Source organism: Vanacampus margaritifer, chromosome 18 (assembly GCF_051991255.1).
Source record: "Vanacampus margaritifer isolate UIUO_Vmar chromosome 18, RoL_Vmar_1.0, whole genome shotgun sequence".
In the NCBI taxonomy this organism is placed as follows: domain Eukaryota; kingdom Metazoa; phylum Chordata; class Actinopteri; order Syngnathiformes; family Syngnathidae; genus Vanacampus; species Vanacampus margaritifer.
In genome coordinates this window covers 1,746,972-1,762,500 of record NC_135449.1, presented here as the reverse complement: position 1 = coordinate 1,762,500, position 15,529 = coordinate 1,746,972, and the positions used below count along the sequence as shown (strand labels likewise).

The 15,529-nt window shown below is 42.8% G+C and overlaps 2 protein-coding genes across 5 annotated transcripts in view; one reads left to right on the top strand and one right to left on the bottom strand.

The window, feature by feature from the left end:
- Positions 1-7,833, bottom strand: part of gpam (glycerol-3-phosphate acyltransferase, mitochondrial) — a 15,812-nt gene extending 7,979 nt beyond the window's left edge. The window contains exons 1-12 of one of the 3 annotated variants that reach the window (XM_077551192.1): positions 7,606-7,833; positions 5,723-5,883; positions 5,184-5,303; positions 4,884-4,957; positions 3,493-3,606; positions 3,223-3,363; positions 2,667-2,766; positions 2,428-2,564; positions 2,258-2,357; positions 787-999; positions 592-705; positions 249-334 (exon numbers count right to left, since the gene is read on the bottom strand). In XM_077551192.1, the coding sequence (XP_077407318.1) occupies positions 249-334; positions 592-705; positions 787-999; positions 2,258-2,357; positions 2,428-2,564; positions 2,667-2,766; positions 3,223-3,363; positions 3,493-3,606; positions 4,884-4,957; positions 5,184-5,303; positions 5,723-5,821 (1,298 nt within the window). In that variant the 5' untranslated portion in view covers positions 5,822-5,883; positions 7,606-7,833. The remainder of the gene's footprint in view (positions 1-248; positions 335-591; positions 706-786; positions 1,000-2,257; positions 2,358-2,427; positions 2,565-2,666; positions 2,767-3,222; positions 3,364-3,492; positions 3,607-4,883; positions 4,958-5,183; positions 5,304-5,722; positions 5,884-7,605) is intronic. The other 2 variants (XM_077551190.1, XM_077551191.1) reach the window with 2 other exon arrangements.
- Positions 7,834-8,204: 371 nt separating this feature from the next.
- On the top strand, positions 8,205-10,434 carry LOC144038617 (large ribosomal subunit protein eL19). 2 transcript variants are annotated; one of them, XM_077551231.1, is made up of 6 exons: positions 8,205-8,351; positions 8,950-9,056; positions 9,135-9,257; positions 9,562-9,682; positions 9,770-9,880; positions 10,261-10,434. In XM_077551231.1, the coding sequence occupies exons 1-6, from the start codon at positions 8,347-8,349 to the stop codon at positions 10,382-10,384; spliced, it is 591 nt and encodes a 196-aa protein (XP_077407357.1). In that variant the 5' UTR covers positions 8,205-8,346; the 3' UTR covers positions 10,385-10,434. The 2 variants fall into 2 exon arrangements, with proteins under 2 accessions (XP_077407357.1, XP_077407358.1); XM_077551232.1 differs by lacking the exon at positions 8,205-8,351 and adding an exon at positions 8,364-8,646.
- Positions 10,435-15,529: the final 5,095 nt, after the last annotated feature.

Sequence of the window (15,529 nt, the reverse complement as noted above, 5' to 3'; positions counted from 1 at the left end):
GTGTCACGGGGAGATTTCTTTTGGTGCGTATTGTTTTGGGCTGCGAGGGTCTTTTGAGTTCAAAATACGGGCAGCTGCGGCGGGACTGTGAACTGACCCCGAGGTAATGTCAACTCGAGTGCTGTGCGCAAATGTCAAATGACGGCGCCTTGCTGTGACAAAAGTGGGAAGAGGTTTGGCCGGGGGCCATTTTGGAGGCTTGACGTGACGGTTTTAGTGGCACACAAGCAGAAGAGCGCCGCACTTACTGCGAGTCTATGATGGCGGGCATCAAGGCGTGCTCGAGGGACAGCGGCGGGGCAATGTGGCGGCTTCTCTGGCTGTCCAGGTACTCCTGCGTTCAACAGGTAAAAGACTGGAAATCAATGAATCATCTCGTCGCTGGCGGGCGGAAACTTTGCAGCTCCAAAATGGCTACTTTTAAAACACTATCTTTCAAGCGGGTATTATGATCAGAAAAAAAACAAACACTAACTAATAAAGCGAGATGCAATTGACGATTGATTTTGGCCATCGCCGTCACAGATGCGTTATGAAGACACCTGGTTTGAATGAAAAAAATCAAGTCCTTCAAAATAAGAGCCTCCTCACCTTCAAGGAAAAGGGCTGGTTGAAGTCGACGCGGACGCAGCCGTAGTTCTTCCTCAGCATCCTGAACACGCCGCACGCTATCCCCCACAAGCTCTCGTTCTTCTTGGGCTTGCCCTGCTCGCACGGAAGAGTTCAGACATGGCCACGGCGGCCGCCGTAAGCCGCCGGCGACGGCGACGGCGACGGCGGCCTCACCAGCTGCTCGCTGTTGTAGTTGCCCTCGATGATGCGGTCGTACGAGATGCCCACCGGCACCACCAGCACGTCGGCGATGGAGCCCGTGCGCAGCGCGTCCACCACGATGGACAGCATGCCGGCGCGCGCCGTGGACGCTTTGCCGCTGCGGGAGCGCGTGCCCTCCAGGTAGATCTCCAGGAACTGCTGCTGACGCAACAGCTCTTCGGTGTACTGGAGGGGTTCGCACGTCACGTGACGACGACGACAACATGAAAGATGCAACAGGTCAAAGTTAGCCAAAGGTTCGTCCCGCCAGCCTCAATTTGGACACCAGCAGTGTTGTGTAACCATAGACAGCTGTCTAAGGACATTTGTGGGGGGGGGGGGGGGGTTATGTCCTAAAATAGACCCCCAGCTTGGATTCAGCTGCAAAGACGAGAGGCCTCAGCAACATTTACTTTTGTTACGTTGGGACCACTGCCAGGTACGTTGCTTCGTAACGCTGACTCGGCGCTGTCGCGCTCTATTTTTGTAGCATTAAAGGGGATCCGAGGCACAATTTTCAAGGTTAAACCACACAAGTTGGCCATTGTTATCCACACGTGGCGCGCGCACGCACGCACACGCACGCAACGGTCGTCAGCTGATAGCACTTATCTTATTGGCTCAACACGCAATTACTTTGGCAGGTCGACGTGCAGTGCAGCGGGTCACACACAACAAGCAATTCTCAACCAAATGCAAATTTCTCTTTTCGCGGAATTCTGCAGGCATCGGAAAATCACATTTCACGCTTTTAAATGCAATATGTTATATATTGTTTATATATTAGGGCTGTCAGTCGATTACAATTTTTGATCATAAATAATCACATGATTTTTCACAGTTAACTCGCAATTAATCGCACATTTGATCGGTTCTAAACGTACAATAAAATGTTGTTTACGTTTTTCTCACACTTGTTCATTTAAATAAGTGGACATATATTTAGCAAAATCCATTTAATGACTTTTAATGCTTAATGACCTGCGGCAACTCTGTAGTAGTAGATTAGGAGATGCATAAATTAAAATGACTTCACGTGCATATGATTACAAAAGAGTATAAGAACAAATGTACTCTATTACAATGAAGTTGTAATCTTCCGGGGATAAAATCTCTTTTTAATGTATATTTTTCAATATGAAGAAACATTCTAAAGTTGTAATTTGTAAAAAGTTGTTAACTGTGATAAAGCTGTATTTTTTGGGGTATTTTAGAAATATGTATTTTTGAGGGCAAAAAACGGTTTTAAAGAGATTAAGAATCATGATTTTTTTTTTTTTAAAAGTTGTTTCCTCTAAACTCTCAAAATACGATTTTCACGTCAACTACAGTAAATCCCAAATCTGCTTGCATTTCTTCAAACGTAACTGTCGAGATATCGAAATGTGGCTAAGACTTTAATTAAGTGGAATAATAGCACGAATGTAACAAAACTAAGCCTCACAGCGTATAAGAGCGATCTGTACAAAATGTCTTTCTTGCCGTCCCCGGACTCCTCCATTCTGCGCCGTATGAAGAATCCTCCCAGCTTCCGGATGAGGGTGCTGAAAGGACAAAAATGTCGTTTGCGAACCCTCGGCGTTTTGCCTCCAGCGGACATGGCGCCACGCTCACCTGAGAATGGGGATGCTGAGGTTGTTGCCGGCGGCGATGTGCGGCGCTTTGATGTTGTGACAGAAGAGGATCAGCGTGATGAGGAGATAGTCGATGTGGGATTTGTGGACGGGCAGGAAGACCATGGGGGCGTCGTGCTGCACGGGACCACCACAACATCAACTATTTGGACTGGATTTGAATGATGAAATGCAACAACAGATTGAAGAAGTTTGGAAAAGTTTTTGAGGCCTGCTGACCTCTGCTGCTGCTTTTTTCACCATTTCCAGCTGACCCTTATGGATCTGAATGCTCCAGAAGAAACCGTTAAAGAGCCGCAGGAGAACCCAGCCCGTCAGCCTGGTTTGGACAGAGGACAAATTTAGGCGCAATCTCGGCAAACTTGCGCAAACTGATGAGCACGCGCGGCGAGCTTGCTGGGCCGAACTTTCCCCCTCTTTTGCGGAATCGGTTGAGTTTGTCGGATCTGTCATCTTGCTCTAAAGAGTCGGCTGTCCACGCCAAATGTTTTCAGCGTCGCTCGCCGGGCTTCAAAACGGGCTGCCAAGTCGCCATCGCTCGCCGAGATGCTCGTTTGCTCAGGCAAAATAAGAATCGGTGGTAGGCTTACGCAATGTGGTCTCTCTGAGCCACCGTAGAGTGCCTGCTTCTAATGCTATTCTTTGACCACTAGATGGCACCAGGCACTACACACTGGGCCTTTAACAAATCGCGCACGAGTGCAAAAACCGTGCAGCCGTTTACAACGACATGGTCGGGTCGCAACATGGCGAATGGAGAGGCGTTTCGGCGCACCTGATGAAGGCGGGCGAAACGCTGGCCACCATCTGCTGCAGGAAGCGTCGAGCTTTCTGCTTGACTTTCCTGACGGACTTCCTGCGCTCGCCGGCAGCCTCGTCCAAATCGGATGCCACGCTCAAGATGGCGCTCTCCACACTGCAACAGAAGCGCGCACGCGCACGACCAAGCATCAGCTGACCAAATTGCCAACTGCCTCTTTTGTTTCACCAAAGCCGGGGCTCGCCAAACGGTATATTTTTTTTCTTGACGGCGGAGGTGGACTACCTTTTGCTGTTGAGCACGTTTTCCACCACATTGCGAGGAAACATGTCCTTGTGAACGTCCCGCTCCATGACGAAGAGCACGTAGCTCAGTTGCCGCGCCAACCAGCCGCGCTGCCTGCACACAGCAACAACAGCAACGCACGTTCAAAATAGATCTTTAAATTCAGCGGAATTACTGTTAACGCCGCATGTTTAACGCATGTTGAAAATGTCCAGCTAATAAAGCTTTCATGATGGAAGGAGCGCATCACTTGGCTTGATATTATTTTCTGTGGACAAATTAATTTAATGTATAAAATTAATCATTTATAATTAAATTAACTCATTCACTGCCATTGACGCCTACAAACATCAAAAATTCATGTGAAATATTTAACATTTTTTCATTTTATTATTTTTTTAATAAAAAAACTAGAATTTTTTTACTGTACATTTACAACAGATATAAAATTATCATGCGATTAATTACGATTAAATGCCCCTTTTTTTTTAAAATAGGCCCGTCAGGTGATTAAAATTTTTAATTGTAATTAATCACATGACTTCACTAGTTAACAAACGATTAATCTGTTCTAAATTTACAATATTTTTTTTCCTAAGTTTTCATACTCTTGTTAGCAAAAGTAGAAAAAAAAAATGTAACTAATGGAAATATTTCAAATGAATTTTTTACGTCTATAGCCGTCAATGGCAGTGAATGAGTTAATAAAATGAGAAAAACACAACCACTGTACAAGCTTAGGATATATTTGGAGTTTGGAGGTATTAACATCTTAATGAAGGTCAGCCATACATGCGACGCCATCAAGGTTTCAATTATTCAGCGGCCTTCTCCAATGTTGCACACAATTCAATTCCACTACGACTGCTCGACAGAAGCCTCAAAGGCTGCTTCAAGTCTATTGTGGAGCGCACGCGTCAAAATCAGATCAAAGTGCCTTCCAAGCGCCATTTCTGGAGCGTGGACACGTTACGCTTGGCGACGTCTCACAACGCACACAACAATGGCAATTACAAAACAAGTGTAAATACTTCCTGTGCAATTAGCTACAGTTTCAGCCTCTAAACAGGTAATGTTGCAGAAAAGCATCAGAGGCTTCCTTAAAGGGTCAGCGACTCCACAATGATGCAAAATGTTCAATACGATTATGAAAATGACTTGCTGTGTACAATAAAACCATGAAAATGATTTAGACACACACTGTAGTTAGCAGATCAGTGTGAACACTAAAACTATTTTCTATGAAAAGCAAAAGAGATTAAATGAAGGTATTGCCCCGTGTGCAAGTGTTTGTTTTCCCACTTCTAATTATATATGGAGTTATATTATTCTGCTACATTTCCATGATGAGCGAGTGATTGCTTCCAATGATACGGCCCCGCAACATGTACCTGGTGTGGGTCTCGTTGATGTAGATGACGTTCCGCAGGCCCAGCGACGGAATACTGGGGTTGAACAGCTTCTCCTGTGGTGAGAATGCAAAGAAATGAACGGAAACGTGTCCGTGCGCGAGCCCTTCTGCCCCACTGTGATGTAACGGTGGGGCTAATGAGCACAAAAATGATTTCGGTGCTTTGCAAGTTGGCACTACTGCAAACATTCATAATAAACATGGTCTCAAATGTCCTCTCCTCCTGCACATCCATTACGCTAATGCTTAAAAATTCAGCGGCGGCGCTGTGTAAGGTTACCCAGCTCTGCGGCGTGCAAGAATGGCAGCAGCGGCCGACGAAGGGCCTCTTCCTGTTCAGAAGCCCCTCCTTCCAGGTGGTGGCCACGCAGCGCAGGACTGACGGGCTGGTACTGCGGTCCTTCAACCACACACAACACACAAAAGGTGAAAAGAAACAAGAGAACGCACTTTGTGTAGAAATATATTGATGTGCTATTTCATGCTAACACGCTAACAGCAGGTACGCTAACATATGGCAAAGAGCAATCTGGTGTCGTGAATGAGCTGAACCGTTTGAAAGTGAAAGGATGAGGTGAAGACAGTAAAATTCCTGCATTCATTTGTCGACTTTCTTTTGGAAAATGTGGACAACTGAGGGAAAATACAAAAACTATTTTCCTATATTTAACTAAAACAAACAAAACAAACAAGGAAAACGTGTGCATTCATTTCTGCAAGATTTTCTTAAGAGGAAAATGTGGAAAATTTAAAAAAATTAAAAAAAATGTTGCTCGGATGAGCTAAATGAAGTTGAAACGATGAACGTTGAACTTTTACGGTTTGGAGTCTTACGGAGTCGTCATTGGGCCGCTTCCACTGGTTGCACCACTGCTCGCCGTTGTTGACCTGCAGCAGCAAGCCGTCCGACAACTCCATGGCCTCTGAGGGACTTCTTTTCTTCTCCTCCCGTCCGCACCCAACACCTTCTAACTGCACACCTGGTTGGAACAACAAAAACGACAGCAATTGCTTTCATTTGACATACAAAAAAGTGCAAATATTTATTGGTGTGGTTGGCCTTTTATTCCCCGTGTTGTTTGCCCCAACTTAAGCGTACACTCGGGAATAGGTTAGCGAGTCACTTTCATGAATGAATGCTGCCCTCCGTCTAGTGCTCGTGTTGTGTTTCAGCGCCAGTACTCAGCGTGCACACTGATGAGGAGGCCGAGTGGGCTTTTTTTTTTTTTTTTTTTTTGTACGGGGTCAATGGCCGAGAGTACTCTCCGCGATGGGGTGACTTTGTTGGGAGCCAAACAAAAGCAGCTGAGGAATGAGAAGCCGGGGCCACTGGGCAACACCACAGTGCAAGTTTGTTGCCATGATGCTGTAGAAGAGAAACAATAATATTGGAATTTTTGAGGGATTCAGCTCAAATTGGTACTTTTAAGATTTGAAATAATCTTTGTTAAATAATTTTAATCTGTGCTCCGTTTTCAAGATGTTTGGTATTCAGTAATCTGAGGCGTTTGCAATTAAGAGCTATAAAAATATTATTGAAATTGAAACTTGAAAGGGGACATACAAATCACCATTGAAATGGATGCAAATGCCATTAATTTGTTCCAACCTAAAAACATCAGAAATGTTTGTAGTGTTTTTTTTATTAGGAAAAACAGCAATCCATAATATTGTATTAAAAATAACAACCTAATTTTGCCAAACTTTTTCAATTAAATCGACTGTGTTTACTGAGCTCCTCAATTCGCGTCAGTAATAGTAATAGGAAATCTTCATAGAGGATAGAGAATACATGCCTGTGAGTATTGCTGCATTCTCTATCTTGATGTGTTTGCTCAACTGTTGGTGTTGAAATATATGTTGCTTCAGAATGTACCCATATAGATGTTCCAAATACATGTTATTGTCTTTGTTGAATTTGACAGTAAATTTGAGTAGCATGAAACAACTTGAAGCGTCTTTATTGCACAAAGCATCTTGGGGGCTTGCTTGTCTTCCACATAAAATCTCACGCTCGCCATTGGCCCAGCCTAATATGAGGCGGGATGATGCATGATGGCTGGGCCAAGGCATGAGACAGATCCAACCTCTGAAACATGCCAATTTTTTTATCAAAGCATGACAAAATAGCTTGTAAAATTCGTGTAGAATTCTTGATCTTCTGGGTATTTTTGATAAAAGCATACCACAAAACATGTTATGGAGACACCTTAAAAAGACTTGACGAATTACAATCTTGTTTTGACTCGTATACAAGGATGCTCGGGGGGGGGAACAAAAGACCGGCGAAGATCCCCCTTCACGTGTTCGTCACAAATAAGCAGGTCAAATTGTCTCGTGACAGATGGACATGCAAATAACTAGCCGCGCAGACAACAATGGCGAGCTGGACGTCTGGCCTCACGCTGCATCACCAAGATAAGCGGAACCGGGATTAGCCACATGCTAACCCAGGACCACCTTAAACTGGCTGCGTTGGGAATGAACTGAACAAAGCAGAGCGAGGTCATTTGAGCCTTTACGCTTCAATGTCAACATCTAGGCAACGCGACTTATGGCGACGAATTACGAAAGTCGCTCAACTGCGGCCGCAAACGTCACAAAACGGATGGAAGAAGCTACCGGCAGCTTGTTTCCATGACAATGACAGCACGAGACGACAGATGGTTTGCTAGCGAGAAAGCGATTGAGGGCTCACTTACCTTCAATGCCGCATTACGTCGACTCATGTCTCGAACAATATATATTAAAAATCAAACAACTCGTCGACGGAATCGCCTACTCCGCAGAGGTTGGCCGCCGTCGGTGGGTGGTGGTGTGGTACCGGTGACCACGCTCAACCGTACGGACGTCGGCCGCCCCAGCACACACAATGCGGCGATAAAAGGCGATCGTCCATTGGAGCAAAGGGTTTCAGGCTGCTCATTAATATTGATAACATTGACTTAGCTCTGATTGGCTGAGACCAACTCCAAAAGCCAATCGCAGGGAAGTACCTCATGAATATTCATGACGTATAGACCAAACTGCGTTCATTCATGCTTCACCTGTCATCTTATTCGCACATTTACTGCTAACTCGCAATTTGCTGTAAAAACACACTACTGCCACTATCAGGTCAACTCAGCAAATACACGTTTTACAATTTGTCATCTTACGTTCTCTAGGGGCGAAAACAAGAATTGCATTTACACGCGGAGCGTACCACTCTGCCATCTATACAGGTGGTGTTGAATAAAATGCTACGACTTTTAATACGTTGAAATCGTGGGCAAGGCTCACACCGGTATGTTTGTTAACGATGAAAATTAAATTGTTGCAGCTTGCCGGGTTTATTTCACGGTTTATAGCCACGGGTGTGCATTCTTTACCCTCGCCGAGAGTTGAAATGGTTGCGACCGCACCGTCCGGTTTCCCATGTCTTCATCAAGCTAACCGTAAGCATGAGGTAAGTTTGCCGTTCCACGTCCAAATGTGGCTCATTTTCGTTAACTAGCGGTTGCCATCACTTCTGAGTGACCCAATTCAAACACGAGTAAAAACAATTCCCTACTGTGAATGTGAATTGCAGCGTCGTGTATGAAAAATGCTCATTTTTGCCCGTTAGTTGTCTAACCTCACAAACATGCCTGACGTCACAACAACAAAGCTGAACAAGTCGAAACGTTGCTGACATTAGACGTCTGCAGTTTTCAGGCACTTTTCAACTTTGATTTGCTGTCTCATACCTTCACGAACTAAAGGTATTTCAACTAGAAGTCTGATCGAGTTCTAAATTACTTGACAAGTAATACAATGAACTTGCTATCCCAATTCAACAACTTATTATTAAAACTTTCGTTTCTTTCTATTGTAAATAAAGAGACCTCATCAAAGACACTGCTTGAAGTAACTATCAAAACAAGCTAGATGCTACTGGGTGTCATAAAGATACATTTGTGATGAAAACTGTCCATTTGAATTTTGGAAATTATCCAACTTGTGTGTTAACTTGCCAGTCACTTTATTGCATTGAATTTCACACCTAAGCAAACTTGTTTCCCAAGCATGCTCAGGCTTCAGAAGCGCTTGGCGTCCAGCGTCATGCGCTGTGGCAAGAAGAAGGTTTGGCTGGACCCCAACGAAACCAACGAGATTGCCAACGCCAACTCGCGTGAGTGGCTTTACCGGCTGCAGGTTGTAACCTTTTCGCGCAAGCTCAATCGTTCCAATACGACTCTCCGCTCGACAGGTCAGCAGATCCGCAAGCTGGTGAAGGATGGCCTGATCATAAAGAAGCCCGTGACGGTGCATTCCCGCGCCCGCTGCCGCAAGAACACGCTGGCGCGCCGCAAAGGACGTCACATGGGCTACGGTGGGCCAATTTTTGCATCCATTTTCAGCGTCATTTGGAGTCAGATCGTGTTGGAATGGAGTGGATGCCGTATGGATTCCAAAACGAGGGTTCACATGGGGAATAATGGAATGAATCAATCAAGCCTGGGCTTGAACAATGTTATTGTCATTTGCTTTTCCTATAAATAAAGGGGAACATAGTTTTGAGTGGGGATGCTATTTTAACGCTATTGCTCAACTCGAGTTCCAAAATGAAACGGTCTCTCCAACTGTTCCTTCGCCTGCAAGTGCAAAACTGTTAACTTGCTTTGATGTGCTTGCAGGTAAGAGGAAGGGTACCGCCAACGCCCGTATGCCCGAGAAGCTATTGTGGATGCGCCGCATGCGCATCCTGCGTCGTCTCCTCCGCCGCTACAGGGAGTCCAAAAAGATTGACAGGCACATGTAAGCGGGAAGCGACTCCTTTTTCCTTTTTTTTTTGTCTATTTCAAATGAATTAAGTTTTACTGAAAGTCGTCTTTCCCTGTCCAGGTACCACAGTCTGTACCTAAAGGCCAAGGGTAACGTGTTCAAAAACAAGCGCATCCTGATGGAGCACATCCACAAACTGAAGGCAGACAAGGCTCGCAAGAAGCTCCTGGCGTAAGTTATTTTCATTTTATGAAGAACTATTTTTGTGCCATTCGGCTCCCCCACTCCCTTCGTTCTTACTACATTCCTGCCTTTCAATTTGTAATTTTCATTTTTGTCCACTGGATGGCGCTGTTACCACTTTTAAAGCATGCGACAACACTTCCCAATCGTTTTTGCAAGGCTGCTTCACAACTGAAATGATCAATAAAACCCAGCTTGATAAAATAATACAATGAATGCAGCATTTTCATATAAAAATAGCTGTCGTTAAATAAAACAATTCTAGTTACCCCCACTTAAACTTTTAAAAGCAACACCGGGTTTGTGCCGGTAGAATGATTCGAAATGTGGATCAGGATAATAATTGGCATTGGTGTGCTTCGCTCCAGCGACCAGGCCGAGGCTCGCCGCACAAAGACCAAGGAGGCTCGCAAGCGCAGGGAGGAGCGCATCCAGGCCAAGAAGGAGGAGTTCATCAAGAGCTTGGCCAAGGAGGAGGAAGCCGCCAAGTAGCGACCACGTCACACTCGCCTTTTTGTTAATAAATTTGCTTCATGATATCACATGCTGGTCCGTGTCTCGTGCTTTTGACTTCGAAACGGAGGGATTGATTCCAAAGGTATCATGGTGCAACCTGTCTATGAACAAATGAGCGTTTCGTGCTACACGCCACAAGGTGGCAGCAGAGAGCAGAGCTTTTTTTTCTGCTTTTTTTTTTTTTTTTGTTCTCACTGGCACTTCTTCATTACCGGGAGGCGCTGCGGTTTCCTGGAGCGTGAGCCTTAATGGGATTAGGCGAGGGGAAGGAATATGAGCCGCTCCTTATTATTGCGCTCAGCCTTCAACGCGCACAGTCAAAATTTTCCACATGCAACAACAGTACGTCGCAAACATAATTATTACACATCACTGTGACGTTGATTGCTATTTTTACGTCCACTCAAGAGTAGGACCGTGCAACGTAAAGTTTCTAAAATTTTCTATTACTGCACCTACAGTGGGCAATTGGTTTCCGCATGCCACTTACAGCTGCACATCCACTGGGTTTGAATTTAAAAACGTGTGACTCAGCCATTAGTTTCCCAGAATAGAGAGTGTTAATCAAAAGCATTTTATAAGTTGCCCTCTGCAAGCTTTTAGAAACAAAACTAAACTAAACTAAACTTCCAGTCTGTTCTGTTCTGCAACATCGGCACAACACATCCTGTTAAAAGTCACACATTCATAATAAAAGCATGTCGTGTAAAAACACATGTTAACAGCACTTTTTTGGGTCACCTTACTTAACAGTCACATTCAATCACAAAATAGTTTGGGTGCGGACGAAACGTGTGGCAAAACCGTTATTATACTGGCATACTTTTATTTTGAAGGTGTGATTTTTGACAGGATGTTGCGCCCATTTTGCCGCGCAGACAAGGAGGCTTTTGTTGTTTTCGCCTGAATTGCAGCCATTTGCTAAAGAAAGATGATAGAATTCAAGTTAAAAACTCCTCACAGCAAAGTACACAAACGGCTCCTCTCTAGAATTTTCATCAAATGTAAAAGTGATGTTAAATATTCATTCATCCACTTCATATTTAACACAGTTTTTTATTTGGGGGATATATCAATGTATAGTTATTCTCTATAAAATGTATTTTTTGGTTATCTTAAATGACATTATTGCTTTTCATTTTGTACAACTTGGTTTTAGTCTGACTTTCTGGAACGGACTCATCACTACATTGTGAACTAATCAAATAATAAAGGGTGAAGAAAACCAGCTGTGTCCATTATAAAATACTTTGAACCATTTGAACTTTGCCACTTAATACAATTAAAAGCAACAGCAACAAAAATCAAACTTCCTCACTTTCAAAGCTTACAGCAACCATTTACTTTTTTTGGGGGGTCAGGATGAATTAAAAAAGGCATAAGATGAATTCATTTTCTATAAGTAAAATAGCTTTCCAATCTAAAAAAAATGGAGGTGTGCCAAACACTGCTTTCTTCAACATCTGGCCAATAAATAATATTACATAAACAGACATCGTTGGAGGCGGAGCTTTAAGGCGCTAACAATGGCAGAAAAACAGCTGGAGGCAGCAAACAAAAACGCTTCATTAAATAATAAATGAGTCAGCAAATGCTGGATGCATTCAAATACTGAACAAGTTAAGCCGCGGCGGGATTCATTTGCTCACTTTTGCAAGTAAGCTGGAGAAGTTTCATTAGCAGCGGGAGACAAATGTGATATCAATTCCATGTTTTTTTTCCTTGTCCACTGTATGCATGCGTTGCCCAAGTGTCCGACAAGAACACACATTTCCATTTGAAGTGCGCACGGCGCGCAAATTGACTGAGCACGTGAAGATATTTCCTTACTTTATGACAAAACATCAACTTCCTCTGCAAATAATTCCACTTTCATGCCGCATTACGACTCAAAGCCAGTGATGACGTTGGAGATGTTTTGCTCCCACAATTGTCATCAATGAATATTTTTGCATGGATTGACCTGTTCGATAAAAGAAAGAAAATCTAATTTCAGGTTATTGATAAAGAATGTGTCAGAACTTAATCGGAATGAAATGTCATATTGTAGTTTGCCAAAATGGAATAAAGTACCTTGTTTGTTCAATGATTTCAGTATTCTAATATTTACTCAATATTTTTTTTTAAATGATTCAAATTCAGTATCGTTTTAATGTTTCAATATTCCATATATTATATCTATCAATATATACTTCAGTATTTATTCAATTATTTCAGTATTATTACCAGTATATCATATTTCTTCAAATTCTATTTTCATTTTTCCCTTTGTTTATGTCAATATTTACTCTAATAACTTTTAACACACAGTATTTCACTATTAAGATTCCATTTAAATTGTTGTAATATTTATTTGATTACGTTTTTTTTTTTTGGGGTGGGGGGGTTTCAAATTTATTCAGTGATTGAAATATCTAAACATTTCAATATTCAATTATGTCAATGTTTGGTTTAATAAAAGTGCTGTAGCACACTTATCCAAAGGCAACCTCTTGATTTTTCAACTGTTAATTTCCATGAGGCGCTGTGACCTGAAGTGTCGGCGCGTGGATAGATTTATATATATATATATATTTAAAAATAAGAGCTTAGGTGGAGGAGCTGAAAAATTCATATTGTCGCGTCGGCAAATGCGCCGTGACGCGAGCCACGGAGAGCAAAAAAAGAAGAAAAAAAAGAAAGAAGCATATTAAATACCTTTCTCAGTGACTTAATGGATTTTCAAGTGCACTTTTGAGATTTTTTTACTGCATGCATGGAAAGTATTGAAAAAGTCAGCAGGAAGCAAACAGTTGAGAAGTTGTTTGACCTCAAAAAAGAATACCTGTACACAAATTCGGGAAAATAGCAAAAGCAAACCGTGATGTAACCATTCGTTGCACTTATGCTGAAATGTCTCAAAAAGAAACATATGTTGTATGCTTACTTATCTTATATTCGTCTGGTTCATTCATGTCAAAACATGACCAAAACGTTACCAATGTCTCACCGCAAATAAATCCTATCCTACTCGTGCGGAGAGCGTCTGCTACGCTAATCATCTCCGGGAGAACCCGCTTTACCCAGCCAATGAGGAGATTTTTTTTTTTTTTTCTTTGACTAATGCTTTGAGCACAGACGAACCCTCGACGTGCTCCCCCGGCGGGGTCATTAGGAGGGAACATTAAAGATAAAGAAGCAAGCGTCTTGCCAGGAGCAGCGTCCTCATTAACCTCCCAAGCCTCAAAGTACAAATACTCATTCACTGGCAGCCATTTTCACTGAAGCAACCCCCTTCACTCCCGGCTGGTTTACTGGATTTGGACTGGTTTTGCAAGGCCCGCAAAATATTCTCTTCTTTTGCTATTAAAACATGGAACCTACCAAAAGAAAGATTTGATTCTCTTCTATCATCAGGAAAAAAAATGTATATTTGTGTTTGTTTCAGTTTTACGGCAATTAGGATTAGAATAGAGCTCAATTTCATCAATATTCACATTCCTGGTAAAAAGAGCTTGTTGCAACATGGCCCTGGCTGATCTCTTATACTCTGCTGCCACCTGCTGCAATGCCGCTTTTGTAATATCTACCATTGCTTTAAGCCACCTCTTCATGTCAGAAGCTGCACCAAAGCCTGGTTTGTGTCTGTATACTCTTGCATAAAAAAAAACATAATTAAAAAAACGGATTTACACATTTTTGGGTTTGAATGTATTTTTCTTACTTATTTCTACTCCCTACATTTAAATTTTCCATCTAAATCTGAAAAACAGACACCAGAGAGGTGTATTTTTTCCCTGTTGTTATCATTAGCAAATTTAGCTCTTTTTTTTTTTGCTAGTCAGTTCGCAAAGTAAGCAAGTTTTGCTTTGGAACCTTGAGCTAATGCTCGTTTAATTTTTTTAAAATAATAATAAAATGCTCACTGGCAAAATCCTTTCATCTCCAAAACTAAATGTACAGTAATGTGACTACTTTTGCCCCCCTCTGCTCATCCGTGGCCATTTTGGGAGTCAAGAGGCGACGGCATCAAAAAAGGCCAAATGGAGAAGAAAAAAAAAACCCGGTGCCAAGCAGGTGTGGAGGAGGGCGAGCGGAGGGTTGCCACACGGGCTCGATCCAGCTGCAAACAAACCAAAAACATCTGTGGCAAGCGCCGACTCGGCCATCTGGAGTCGCCCGCAGCAGCATTCACCCCAAATTTAAGGACACGTTCGAGTAAAGTATAGCAAAGCCCTGAAAATGTGCAGTTTGGCATTCTTGAATTCACTCTTTTTTTTTGCATGGGGGCGCTAACGCTTTGTTATCATCTGAAGTGACTTGAGGAGCTTCATTACATAACAGTAGTCCTTTGGCTCCATCTTGTGGCATGTATAAGCAATTACAGTACAGTAGAAACCTTTTTACAAGCAGTGTTGCGAGTTTTAGCAGACAGAAGCTCCTTCCGATTGTATTCGTTTTTTTTATTAAATCGGAAATCGACCACTGTCGTTAAACGTTGGGACTATTATGCCTTTTTTTGGGGTTGCTTTCCGTTCTTTTTGTTTTCCTGCCAAAGCTGTAGATCGAAATGTTTCCTCCCCTCTCAACCTGCACGTGTAATCAAGAGCTATTTTTGGCGCATGATTTTCCTCCGCACTTTGCAACCTGGACGTTTTGTTTCCCCCCAAGGTGTCAACCGTTTGGGTGCGAACGCACCAAAAGGAGACGTCGGCCTGACGTTTCTAGCACACTTCAACAAAATGAAAAATGGAGACCATTCTAGTTTATCACAGTTTTTTTTTTTTACTCATTCACTCCCAACCATTTTCACTGAAGCAACCCCCTTCGCTCCCGGCTGTTTTACTGGATTTTGACTGTATGGGTAAAAAAACATGGAACATACCAAAAGAAAGATTAGATTCTCTTCTTTCATCAGAAAAAAAAAATCTATCTGTTTCTGTTTTGCAGCAATTAGCATTAGCTAAGTTTCATCATTATTCACAAATCTATTTTTGAACTGTGGGGAAATCAGCTTTTTTTCATCATAGCCCTGGTTGACCTTTTATACTCCGCTGCTACCTGCTGGCAGTTTTTGTAATAACTACCATTGCTTCACTCGTTCTTCGAATTTCAGACGCTGCATCAAAGCTGTATGCTCTA

Bases quoted from the DNA above. Each gene is read 5' to 3' on its own strand.
- LOC144038617 (XM_077551231.1), top strand. The intron at 9,057-9,134 runs GTGAGTGGCTTT...TCCGCTCGACAG, and splicing joins GATTGCCAACGCCAACTCGC to GTCAGCAGATCCGCAAGCTG. The intron at 9,258-9,561 runs GTGGGCCAATTT...ATGTGCTTGCAG, and splicing joins AGGACGTCACATGGGCTACG to GTAAGAGGAAGGGTACCGCC.